We start from the raw sequence: 13742 nt of genomic DNA, 5'->3' as shown, positions 1-13742 counted from the left end.
AGAAGAACTAACATTTTCCATATATTTACTCGACAGAAGACAGTGAAATAAACCATGTTCATTCATGAAACCCCAAGGACCAGCTAAAACCAAGCATTTGTATATCTTGTAGAGTTCAATATCCGCCAACTAACTTTCATCTTCCCAGAAATACGCACGCATGTAAAAACGAAACAAGACGAATTACACAACAATTTCATTTCAGTCGCGTTTACTAGTCGGAATTTTCGCCCTACATGAAATCGATCTGGTTCTGGGCGAAAACTTTTCATGAATTGGAAGTATGTAGTAAGGAAATTATAAAAAGCTTCCCAAAAACGGGTGGTGCATGTCTTGCCTGGAGCTAAAAATACGTAAAACTAAATCCACATCGAGCGAGAATAATAAAGTAAGATGAAGAAAACAACAATAACAACAAGCAGATTATAAATGGTCGTCTGGTCTGGTCTGGTGGTTTTGTACGTACGTAAATTTAGGCCGATCTGGTATATTGTATCCATCTGGACGCGACATGATATTCATGGACGGATAAAACTTTCCTACTCGGCAGTGCTTTACAACCCAATACACAACATGTTTATATGGACATTGCTCTTGTTCTTGTGTGCTCATCATGTATCGAAATCTGGGCAACATGGCACAGCACCATTCATTTCGTACAACCAAGCAGAAGGATAAGTTTAAAGAATGAAAGTCGACTTGGTCGGATGGTATTTTGCTTGATTTTACGTTATCCTATATCCTAGGATTATCTTCACTACTTGCCACGATTACATATCTGCTCCTCAAGTAAAGCTATTACTAGGACATATATACAGCAATTCAATAAATGAAGTTAAACCAAATCCAAGTTGTTTCGTTTCGAAAAGCTGTTTGAAACGTGGGCTTCTCCTTCTTCTTGGAATACCAGACTTGTGTGTACAAATATGCTCATTTGGTTAGTGGACTTGGCTGCATCTTCATCTTCTCCACATGCAAATATCTCATGGGGTTGATGATTACTTGAGCTGCAGCACTCGACTCTGACACCAAAAAGACAATTTACGAGTTTTTGGGCTAAACTCGAAAATGCCAGAGTGCAAATGGTGTACTGCCAATAATATTAGTGCAGCTTGTTAAAAGAGTTTTACTTTTCCTGGCTCCAGGATAGTTTACGTCGAGATTTCCGAGAAATGCTGGGTGGTTAGAGTCATAAAATGAATGGAGAGATGGATTTTTCTGGGGTTCATGCATACGTACGGTGTTGAAGCTGCTATGCACGTGACTGATTCATGGAGCACCAGTTAATAAAATAAATTGTGCTTATTAAATTTTGGCTTAATTCTAGAAGATTGAGAAGAATATATATTTATAGTTCTGAGGGCTCATTCTGAGCAAACATGTTTTTGAATTTCAAAATTGGAAAAGTTATGGCGTTTGAAAACCCGTGAGAAATATCAAAATATTCTGGAAAACGCAAAAATGCTCAATTCACAAATAATCCACTTGGTTCAGTCGAAATATGAGTGCAACGCCTGATACCATCGCATTGTTAACTTATCAAAATTAAATAATTGAATTATCGTCATCCTTCCTAAAATTGATAATCAAATTGATCCCCTCTGGTTTAAATATTATCTGCTTGGTGCGGGTCATCAGTGCTCATCTGAACATTTGCATTGCATTCTACAATTTGATAACCAAGTTCTGATTTCAGTGGGATTCATGACGATTAATGAATTGTATGAAGGTACAAACTTGCTCATTTAGCAAAATCAGTATTTGGTTTATTCTAGAAATATGACGAATCACGTCGGGCTAACGAGATGACGACTAACGAGCCATAATCTTCTGACATAATGTGTCGATGTGTCACCAAATTTTAAACCAACCCTAATAGATCTTGACCATGAACATGATACCGAACATGATAAGTACCAGTCTAGGATGTTGTTGGCTGAAAACATATATAATAATTTTCAGCTTTACACTAGATTAGCAGTGTAAATTTGTGTAAATTAACTCCGTCTCCTATTGCAAACGTGTAATTTTACAGATTTAGTCACCATTAACTTTGCACATGTCTATTTTTGCATAACACATATATCCATAAATTCTTCTGGCTGGTTGGTTTTGGTTTTAGCTTTATACGGCTTGTTCGGTGGTGTGGTAATTAAGCGCTATTCCGTCAAGTATGCATTTTTATATGTACATATGTACACACGTATGCATGGTTTTGGCAGTGACCTCATCCACCTATCCAATAACTGCAGCAGCAACAAGTATTATTGCAAGTAGTCGGTGTTCTGGAGGGGAAGACAGAGTTATCAGCACTTACATTACTAATACTTTTTTTACATATCTTATACCACACATTTTATTTCACGTAGCACCACATTTTCACAATTTTGAAGATAGAATACTCCTTCGTCGTCCCCTCAAGAAGATTATTGTTTTGGGAGCGTGCACACCATTATGACCGTCGTCACATAATGTCATTATATAACGTCTTTTAATGTACTACCTCAAAATGGTATATGCCCTCAGCGATCGACATTGCATTGCAGTACATGCTGAGGCGACAAGTAATAATACATATGTAAAACTTGAACCAACTCTTGAGTCTCACCTCGCCTCATCCGTTTTGTTATTGTTGTTTTGTTGCAGTCTACTCGCAGTTAATTTCTTCTGTGTTTGGAATGTGGTGCAAAAAAAACTTGATATTACATGAGCAGCAGCATTATTATGCATAATCCTTTAAAACCTCGGCCCAGCATATACAGATATCTGTAGATGTACGACAGCAAGGGGCACCCCCACACTCACACACCTTTTTTCCCACCCATCTATCTCCCTATTCACCACCGTACGAAGTTTACTTTCTGCTTGGTTACTGCTACCTTCCAAATCTTCAACTTGACTGATTTTAACTATACGCCTGGATTTGTTTTCTGTAACCTTATTGCTTTGATACATCATTTGCCTAGAGTCCAGTGGTTGGTTTGGTCGGTGGTATGTCGTTGTTATTATGCATCGCTCGTAGTGGTACTACATGACATTTTGGTTAGTGCGGTGTGGGGATGTTGGGCTTGGTTCATTTGTAAAATGCTTTGAATCTGGTTTTCCGTACTGCCTGATGCTAAATTTCGATACGTATTAATGTACAGGATCGCCATCATCATCGCGTTGGTTCATCATGAGTGGGTGTTCTGTTCATTCCTTGTCTTCAGTCCTGTTCTAGACGCGCATCGAGAACTTGTTTGGCATAGTTTCGAAACAAAAAGTTCATTTAATTTTTGATTTCCGAATCCGGACACGTTTTTGAAGTAAAACTTTTCTCCCCGTTTACCAAACACACGAGAGAAACACGATGGCGTTGGATAATAAGCAACTTCTTCTCATCATCCTGGCAATCTTCATCCCACCGCTGGCCGTCTTCCTGAAAAAGGAGACGTGCGACATGGACGTCATTATAAACCTCATTCTCACATTGTTCTTCTTCCTCCCCGGAATTATTCATGCGGTTTGGGTCATTCTCAAGTAGAAGAGAAAGGTGAGTGAAACGCGGGGGGACTTTCATGCTCAATGTAAATATGCATCAGGAGAAAATATGCCTTTCTAATGTGCAATATTGCAATTTTTAGATCAAAAACAAACCAAAACACCAAAACCATAACTCAGACCAAAATTTAAATTGCCTTTTACACTACTCCTCAATCGGACAAGATTCCTGCGCAAATATTTATCACAATAAACAACAACGGACTATTTTGACCAGACCAGAATCTCACCTATGCGTCGTGGTCATGACTCTGGGCTTCATAAACAGCAAAATCACATCGCATGTATCACACACCACCAACTCTTCTTGATTTTGGGACTGGTTTTCATCTCCTCAACTCCTCATCATCAACACATTATGCGAAATGAAAAGTATAAATTATGAGAAAAATACTAATCCAGGTCCAACTCCAAGTTATGTAGGTTCAGTTTCAAGTCGAGGATTTATTATACAAGTGCCTTAAAAATTGAGTGGTCCAGTTTCCGAATCTGTATTCCATTTTTTTCCTCTCTTTCACCAAGTTGCTAGCATTTTAGGACTTGTAAAATACTAGGCAGGCATAAAGCCCCCACTTTTTTTCTGAATTACAAATATTTATAGCTAAAGTCTACAGTTTTCTATGAGCTATCTTAATTTTTAATAAAATTTATCAGACAATCACAAAATAATACTGCCATTTACATAAATACATTTTCAACAGAAATTATTGCAATTTAAATTACAAAGTAGTTTTTCAATTGTATTTAAGATTAATAATTAATTAACTTTCTTTAAATGCCATAAGTCTCAATTGTATGTTACTTAAAAGTTACGTCAATGTCACTATTAAAGTTTAATACTGTTATATAATAATTAACTCGTGGTATGTGCTGTGTTCGTAATAGGAGAAATTTTAGCGATTGTCTCATCTTTTTTTTCTCCCATTGCAATTTATTAGTCGGGCCGGATTTCATGCAAAATTTTATCACATGTTGCTGATATAATTTTTAATTATTTTGAGAAGTATGATTACATTGGCCTATTTAATCGTCATCATCCTACACACGTTTAGTTGCTGCCTGGTTATCTTGCAATTTAGATTAAATTATCATAAATACCACAATATCCACATCAAACGAATGTTTTGCTCATTCATTATGGACTAATTATCTTATGAATATTTTAAAGAAAGGCCTTCAACCTGTACGATACGGTTGTACCGTCAGTTTGTGCATGCCTTTGGATATCGTGTTTTTACTATTAGATAGTTGCATCGCATCAGTATGAATTACAGTTTAAGAATTTTCGTAGGACATTAGTTTTTGTATTCGATTATCGTTCATTGTCCGAACGAATCAGAAACTGTCACGCAAAATAACATCCAAAATAACATCTATTCAAGGATCTGAGGAGCATCAGAGAGTAGTGTAAATCTGATCGTATTTACTATCCTTGCTCAGCTTAATTACATCATCATCATCAATAACAATTAAAACGCTACATCTTCCGCTTTATCATTCCCATCATAAATAAATTCTATATTTAATGTTTGCATAACGAGTTGCACATTCCTTCCCAACAAAATTCCAAACATTGCCCAAATAAATAATAAACCGCTGCATCAGACTTTTCATTAATAACTTATTACGTATTACAAGTTATTGTCCCTCCAACAATCAGTGCTTCATCCGTGGTGATAGATAAGCGGAACCTTTCAGCAGCGGTTGCATGCATGGCGTGTGTATTTACATAATCGAGGCATGCTACAAATAAATTTATGCAAAAAAGATGCATGACGATTCTTCTATTAGTGAATGAACAAGGAAACCAACCACTCCGACCGAATGCTGATTAAATGAATATCATTCAAAACCGCCCTGAATTTAGATATTTCACTACGCCATGATTTTATGCATTCCCGCAGCATATTAGGAAATTAGGTTTTTGGAGTGAAGTACGTACTTGTACACGCGGAGAAAATCTTTCATATCCTTTGCGCCTCAACCGTATCGCGCACAGTAGTCGGATTAAATGGCAACTTGTGAATGTGTACTTTTTGGGTGTGTGTCTTTTATGTGTGATACTCCTCCAGTTTTGTAAACCGGATGTCAAAAGTATTTATAAAGTCGCTACACACTTTAGAGCTCCCTTTTCAATTTTGGATGAGCATGAGTGCGTAAGTTTTTGGAGATGCATGCATTTGAGTTGTTGCTGTTGTATGCTACTTTTTTTTATTATACAAAGTTTGTTTGAACATACGAGTAAGGATTCTTTATTAAGGAAGGAATCCTATATAAATAGCGCCCAAATAATTAGTAACATTATTTAACACCTGTTATTCCATACTCAACAACATACTTTTTTATTCACTTTTTTAAATTCACGTTTACATAATAACACCAAGACATCAATATTATTTATGTTTCCTAAGTAGTATTTTTTCCTCTGTGTACTTTTATCCACACTTTTCTTTGATTGTTTGGTCTGGTTATTTTTTTTACTGGGTACAAATGCAAATTTCATTTTTGAACTGTTCTTTTCGATTACACTGTTAAAGTATATATATGTATTTATGTTAGTGTAACAAGTATGCACACAATTTGTCAGCCTAGATATGTAGTTGCAAGTTATGTGTTACTAACTAAAATTATTCACAAAAAAGTTAAAAGTTTTTCTTTTGCACTGAACTGAACAATGAAATCATTACCTAACGAACAATTACACTTACTGGGAAAACTCACTTCATCTCGTTTCACTTTTATCTTCCATTTCCAGCTATACGGCAGTTTTTATGGCAAAAACAAGCTAAAATAAATGCATCGCGTCACAATTCCAACACATTTTTAATGCAAACCTTTACAAACAAATGCAAACATATATCTGCAACACTGGTTTTAGTTCGTACTACAATATATTAATATTTTGACTAAAAATAAGGATAAAAACTATATAACAAAAAAAACAATAACAACTGTACAAAATCCTTTGGTAAAAATGGCATGAATATAAGCAAATTGTGTATAAACTTGAAAAATGTACCAAAATATTAAAATTCTGAATGGTGTCAAAAATTAAAAACATTTCTTTTCTACGCGTGTTTCACATTTTGTGGAAGCAAGCTATAAATGTATACATGAACCCTTTCTTACCAAGAAAAGCCTTCACCAATAAAACATCAAAATCTATTTAGTTAACTAACTACTTTCGAAATCAGGTGCACGTGTTGTTTCTTTTGGACTGGACTGAATTAAAAATCACGGTCGGTGTGGGTTACGTGTAACTAGCTCCATTGATTGATCCATCGTTTCGTTAATTAATTAATTGTTACAATGATAAAAACTAATCAAGGTACTGAATCATACTGACTGGAAAGACGGGTGTAAATTATATCATCAACCGAACAATAACACATAAAAAATTAAAATTGTGATGTTTTGTGTAAAATTTAATAATTGTTTAAAGCCAAAAGTTTTTTTTTCCTGAAATTAATTACATAATGGTTAAATATATAATGATACGGCTCAGCCGTGTTTGTTTGTGCAGACATAGTTACTAATTTTGTCACTGTTTGGAATGTATATGGAATATTATTAGAAATTTGATTGTACATTGATTCCTGTTAAATACTTGACAACTTAAAATTAAAGCCCCTTCCATCACATGTTCTTGTTCATGTATCTTACTTCAATACGTCTTTGTTGTAACCCAATCTGGACCAGACCACTTTTTTCGCTCGAAAATGGAAGGAAATGCATTTATAAAATTGAACTAAACAGTCGAAACTAAAAGTAAACCTGAAATGCCATCGTCATACATAAATCTTCGCCTCGCCTACTTACGGAAATTAATAATAATGATAATGTTCTGTCGAGAGATTAAATCACATTTTTGTACGGACGGTATACGTTATGTTCACCTTGTAAAATACAAACAAAAAATACTACTAAAGAATACGATAGGATTGCATAGTGAAAGCTGCATGGTTTTTTGATTTCTTCATACACGGGGAACAGTGAGACATCCAGAGTTTCATAGTAAGAGAGATTACATCGGGAGACGATGTTCCATTCTAAAACGGCAAACTTCGCAAGTACAATCGCTTTTGCTCAGGCTGTTCTTTCTCCCTTTTCTCCGACTGGCAGGGCTAGGACTTGCTCTTGGCAGGAGAGGCTCATCTGCGGCGGAGAAAGAAGAATTTTGACAATTCAGGTAGCGTGGTTGTTGCTGCTGAACTTGAAGTCGGTCTTTAACTTGTTGTTTCTCATCGTAGTCGGATTCTTCTCTCGTGTTGATAAATTCGGGAGGGGGGCCTCGTTTGAAAATGGGCATGTCTCCTAGAAGGCAAACAAATAATATTGGTGTTACATTAATCCAGATGTGTCGTCATCACCTTAAAATTATGAAGCAAGCCGTACTACTACTACAAATAGTATGACTATTCTCATTTTACCCAGCCAACTTGTAATACCATGCATGCACCCTTCCCAAGAGTTATGAAAGAGGAGAAAGTAAAAAGAAAGTCACAGGATGGTTGACTTACCACAAAACTGGAGGGATCAGGGAGGACGCATAACAAATCACACAAATATAAAACAAAGAGAAATCAGATCCTTCTTAACATCATGAGTCTGTAGTAACAATCAGATCACTAGTTTCTTGAGAGAAAGTTATCGTCTTGAGCAACAACATTTATAAAAAGTAGTTTGTAAAGACACTGGAATGGACGGAGTAGTAAACAGTTGCACATGGACGAAACATTACTAGTAAGACACTTAAGCACATTACAGGGATATTTAGTAGAGTGAAAGTACATATAGTTTTTCTCAGAACACGTGTTGGTTGGGTTGCATTTTATAACATAATAGTTGTAGTAGTTCATTTCATTTCATGGTTTTCTTTGCAAGACACTTTTAGTCATTGACTTGTTGGTATAAGGAAGGAATACGGTGGACATGATTATGCATGTATTTATAAAATGCTTGGTCAAAAAGCGGACGAGATAGATGAGAGAGCATTATTTATGTATGTATCGTGGCATTTAGTTAACATTCAGTTATTTCTCCCCCTCATTCTTCTTCTGATCCCTTCTAGCCACAAGATAAATATGACGACACACATTAGGAAACTGGTCGCCATAACCAAGCTGCCAATTCGTCCAACCACTCCCACCACGACGACACTCAGTATAAGAACTTCCTCTACTTCAGTGTTGTTATTGATATTTCTCTTGTTGAGGACGAAAGGGGCCTTGTTTGGTCATACATCAGTCGAAACGTCCATTGGGGACTGGATCCTTACTTTTTTGACACTGCTAGATCTGGAAAGAGTTGGAGAGGATCCGGCAAAACCTGGATTTGAAAATCCTGTCTCCGAACCTCCCCTACTGCTAGAGGTCTTTTTCAAGCTCGACCTCAGTGGACCAGCCCTACTCAACCCCGTTCCAGACACGAGGGTTGACACGGTTGAGACTGACGAGTAGTCCGACACCGTGGACCCATTCCCCGCCCCATTTACCGTCGACTCGGGGGCGACGTTGTAATGGAGTTGGCACTCCCATTCCATGAGGGTGACGGTAAATCCTTCCCAAATGGCTTCGGAGGTGTTTTGCGAGAGGAACTTCGGCGTCGCGAGGACGATGGGGACTTTTTCTGACCTCTTCTACTCCCCCGTTGTACGTAGATATTATTATTTGAGGGGGTGGAATTGTACTTAAACTTAAGGGTCAAAGGGTGGACATAAGGTGGAAGACCGGAAGTCCGGCTGACAGATATACTACCATTTGATCCGGGATGGCGGCGTCCCCTATTTTCCGGGTCTTCTTCTCCTCCTCCTCCTCCTCGGGAATAGGTTAAGGCCGGGTTTGTAATGACGTTCTTCATCCTAATCGCTTCGGAGGTTGTGTCTACAACGTCATCCGGCTCTCGGCGTGCCGATACGTACTCCCCGATGGTGAGAAGCATCAGAATTGTGGAGAAAACGGCTACCACGATCTGCGAGGAGAGAAAAATAACTCGTCATGAGAATTGAGACACAGCAATCATCATCATCATCACCACAATCATTGGATGATATTCCACGGTGGGTGTCTAACAGATACACACAAATACACAGACCCCAACGGCAAGATATGAAACCCTTATAAGTGGATCTCTCTATAAATTCCTCTCTGGGGATAAATTCCTCTCCGGAGAAAGTGTCCACTAACGAGTAACGAGGAAAGGCAAAGTTGAGTCGAGTAGTCGAAAAAAGCAGAGTGATGAAATTTCCTACACCGCAACACTCCCATCTGCGTCGTCCTTCCCGACTAATTTAACTTTTACAGTGGGGCAAACTTGGAGTCGGAAATCTATCCTGTACATATTTTCACTGCATTCGCTCTTGCAATACTCCAACTTTGATTTATGGAAAGAAGGCGGAATAAATGAGGCATAGCAGCAGCAGTGTTACATTTCTGCGCTGACTTTCTCTCTGGAGTGGAATTCTACATGAGACGGATAAGATTAACAAATTGCACTAGTCCGAGGTTCTCGGCGAGGAAAGGGAACTAGGGTACTTATTCTCGTCTCCTGTCCTCCCACCCACACTAACAAAGTTTCCTCTAATACAAATGACCCCCACGAAATTGAATCAGTTACATCTACGCGTGTACTACGAAATGACACTCATAAAACATAACGGAGAAACGGGAAATCTCTTTCTCCGTCGTCGTCTCAGTGAACCTCATTATAACAATTGTATTACTTTCCTTCCTTCCTTCCGCCCATGTCACCTTTTGAACTTTCTCTTCTTCTTCTTCTAGTTAGTGAAATAATAAATATTGCAGAACTGGCTTAATTTGAAATTTGAATCAATTATGTACTTTTCCATCCCAATTACCTATTATGCTTGACATATTGCGACACATTGTTGCAAAAGTCAGCCCACGGATCAACAACAAGTTCAACAAGCGTACGTATGTGTATCTGATTTCATTTCCCCACGTCTTCCTTCCCCTCTTGCTTTCACTCGTGATCTCATTTGTTGCTTTACTTGCGCTATCCAACTACGAATAATGCTTTTTCCTCATGAAACTAAAGGAGAGATGATCTCTAAAAACCCTGGCTATAAAATTACACACGCTCTCTCTTTCGTTCGCAATTTAAATTCCAGTCCTTCCAACCGAGCCGAATGATAAATTGGAATTAATTAAGTTTAATTGCAACCCACGCCTTCCTTCACACTCATCATGCTCCTGGTCCACTTCCACACTAATTTCATCTTTCCTTTGTGTCACGACCACAAAACTTTATTGTGAAAGTAAACCTTGGGAGGGAAAGTAGTGCCGGATATGTTTCACGACTCTAAATCTAAGTGCTGGGAGGCATTGCAATAATCTCTGATAGATAAATGCACGCAGGAGAGGAGTGATCATTATTATTCCTCGTCCGAGTATAAATTGTGGTCCTAATTTCGCATGTGATATCCTTTCCCGTGTCATATTGTCTTTGCTCACAGGTTGCTGGATGAAACTAATTTGCAGCAAGTTTCAAGGTGGGTGATGGTGCGGTGTCGTTTTTCTTTGATGTGCAATATTATTATGCAGGTGAACCAAATTGCAGTTCTTGTTCTATTTATTCATGGCGTGGTGTCCTTTCCAGAGAGAGAAAGAGAAAATGTGATTTTGTCGGCGGCGGTGAGTCGATAAATAGGATACGAATGATGCACTCGCCAGAATCAGCCACCATCCTCCTGATTCCTTTCAATCCACGGGAACGTCAGAATTCTATTTATCCAACTTTCTTCAGCCTTTGAAAATTTCTAACTAGGAATTTCCATCAAGTTGGATAAGAAGAATACGACAAATTTGTACCTATGATGTATGTACCTTCATTGTAATCTTCTTGCCCTTTACTTTAACTTTATCTCGCCCAATTTCTCACAAATAATATATTTGTTATTCTTTTTAAGGAAAAGTTATCATCAAATATCCAACCCGTTTGATTTTGATTACTCTTTCTTTCTTCACTTTCTTTTAAGAATTAATTTGTATTCATCTCATCCAAAGAAAACTACACGAGCAGACATAACTAATCCCAATTTCAATTTCCGACGTCAACCCTGACTAACGTCATCGGGATGGAAATTCAACAACAAAATAGGATAATGTGTGATGAAAAACAGGATGATTACCCTTAGCCACCTACGGCTTAACTACTTTGGGGTTGATTTTCTTTTCTTCCTCTCAAACGCAAATAATCTTTACTTTCTTCACTTTCCGACGTTTCTCTGTAATTCGACTCGACCAGCCAGACAAGATAATCCACCACAATTCCCCCGAGTATCAATCACACCACCATCATCATCTCAACAAGAAGAAGATTTGTTTGTAATTTTCTTCCCACTTTTAGATTAGACGCCATTACAGGACTCGGAGGAAATAACAACTTATTTCTCAAATACAGTATTGATGATGTCTAGCAAATAAATAAAAATGATTCAATTACATACTCACCTCCATGTAAAAGGAGAAGCCGACCGTGATAATGTACCCATGTTCGAGGACGTCTCCCTGAGTGGCAAACAACCCCGTTGCGCTCCATGTCGTGAGGACTGCAATAAGGAAAGAAACAGGGATCAAATGTCAGTTTTCGTCACGAAAACAAAATTAGATTGGAGCTCAGAAATCGCAAATCTGGATAAATCTTATCTTGAGTCAAAATCACAATTTTTCCCAAGTATTATTTTCCTTACCGGCCACCAAGGAGAGGATAAGCTTTGTGATGAGAATGTTGATCTTATATCTTCGCAGAGACGAGTGTGGACTGCACATGAGAGTCATGTAGAAAATGGAGAATAGGCCGTAAGCTCCAAGAGCAGTCACACCCACGGCCGCACACACCCCAGCTGCGTAAACCTGGACTGTAATGGGCCAGGTAAAAGTTGGGTACATGAGAACAAAAATTGTACTTGGTATAAATGGTAACAAAAATAATTGTGTTCACTTACATCCCGGTTTGAACATAACGATACGATTTCCACACATCTTCCTCCCATAGTCGATATCTTTGCAAATCGTCCATGGTCCGAAATGTCCGGTTTCTTGGACTGCAAATGGAACCGATTAATAAATAATAAACTGACACCCAAATGACACCCTCATTTTGTCCAAACTTACCGACACGATTCCTAAATTGTCCCCAATACGGAACAGCCACGGCCACTGTAGCAATGACGAAACAAGCCGCGGCCAGAATTATCAGGCCCACGGACCCACATCGCATCATCTCGCGCCCCCACAACAACGGTCCGTAGAAAACTTTAATTACTTTTAATTAGTTCGTTTTAAATATAAAAAAACACTTTTCCCTCGTGGGTTGCTTAAAGCTTGGAAAATTCTACTTAAAAATTTGTTTAAAGCTGACATCAACTATCACAGACGATTTCCTTAACTAATTATCAATTATTAACTAAATTAAATTCATCTAACTACAAACTAAACACACCAGCAGCTGCCGGACGTTTCGTTAAGAGCACTTTTTTACATTTAATTTCCGTAAATTGTCATTAAACCAAAAACCACCAATCAACAATTAACCACCTTCACCACCTCCACCAATTTTTAAGGTAAAACTCAACCTCATCTTGCACCATGAACAGTTAAAGTAATAATAAACTTAATGATGGTAACACTTAATAACAATTCCTCACTGGCATTGTCATCACAAATTACGAGCAGTTTAAGTGATTCACATTATCATTTACACACAAATGAGTTTCCTGTACAAAAATTGTGTATATAATTAAATTGTGGATGGAATGTGTCAAATATTTGTTATTTAATAATACTTATTTTTTCTCCCTTTTGTTTTTGAAAACTAAATTAACTAGCACCATAAAATATAATTGAATATTTGTAAATATTTTTATGTTTATATTCTTTTCTACCTGTGTTTTTGCACGTTAAAAATAATAAACTCGTCCTTCGTCACCTTTACGCAGCAACTAGTCTGCAAGTCTCAGCCGTGCATAAGCAAAGCTATAGTTTGCCAATTGGGTTGAAGATTTCCCGTGTAATTGGAGTGCAAACCACGTGACAGGACTATTCATAGAGATTACTTTCTAAAATGCATAATTAATCGAGTAGTTAATTCCGCAATTATTATTCTATGCAAAAGTTTTGACAAATGCGTCGTTCAAGTTACAAGTTTTTTTATAATGGAATGCATATATGCAACGGTAAAAC

At 37.6% G+C, this 13742-nt stretch overlaps 1 protein-coding gene and 1 long non-coding RNA gene across 3 annotated transcripts; one reads left to right on the top strand and one right to left on the bottom strand.

The window, feature by feature from the left end:
• The first annotated feature begins 1475 nt into the window (after nucleotides 1-1475).
• Nucleotides 1476-4422, top strand: LOC110858057. The gene is made up of 2 exons (XR_002548725.2): nucleotides 1476-3532; nucleotides 3624-4422. It is a non-coding gene; the product is annotated as an uncharacterized LOC110858057 (long non-coding RNA).
• A 1433-nt stretch (nucleotides 4423-5855) lies between these two features.
• On the bottom strand, nucleotides 5856-13742 carry LOC110858104. Of its 2 annotated transcripts, none has more exons than XM_022106769.2 (6): nucleotides 12675-13717; nucleotides 12506-12604; nucleotides 12251-12418; nucleotides 12012-12109; nucleotides 9297-9510; nucleotides 5856-7854 (listed from the first exon to the last, which is right to left on the bottom strand). In XM_022106769.2, the coding sequence occupies exons 1-6, from the start codon at nucleotides 12781-12783 to the stop codon at nucleotides 7565-7567; spliced, it is 978 nt and encodes a 325-aa protein (XP_021962461.1). In that variant the 5' UTR covers nucleotides 12784-13717; the 3' UTR covers nucleotides 5856-7564. The 2 variants fall into 2 exon arrangements, 1 of the variants encoding a protein (XP_021962461.1); XR_002548733.2 differs by having other exon boundaries at nucleotides 7713-7854; nucleotides 8061-9510; nucleotides 12675-13742.

Source organism: Folsomia candida, unplaced genomic scaffold, assembly GCF_002217175.1.
Source record: "Folsomia candida strain VU population unplaced genomic scaffold, ASM221717v1 Fcan01_Sc020, whole genome shotgun sequence".
NCBI classification, from domain to species: Eukaryota; Metazoa; Arthropoda; class Collembola; order Entomobryomorpha; family Isotomidae; genus Folsomia; species Folsomia candida.
Note: the sequence above shows the minus strand (reverse complement) of the source record. Positions and strands in the feature narration are given on the sequence as shown.

What these genes read in the sequence shown, in the direction of transcription:
- LOC110858104 (XM_022106769.2), bottom strand. Translation starts at nt 12,783, where the DNA reads ATGATGCGATGTGGGTCCGTGGGCCTGATAATTCTGGCCGCGGCTTGT. An exon ending in GCTTCTCCTTTTACATGGAG is followed by an intron (nt 9,511 to 12,011) that starts GTGAGTATGTAA and finishes CTCTCCTCGCAG; the next exon opens with ATCGTGGTAGCCGTTTTCTC. An exon ending in CCGCCATCCCGGATCAAATG is followed by an intron (nt 7,855 to 9,296) that starts GTAGTATATCTG and finishes TTTGCCTTCTAG; the next exon opens with GAGACATGCCCATTTTCAAA.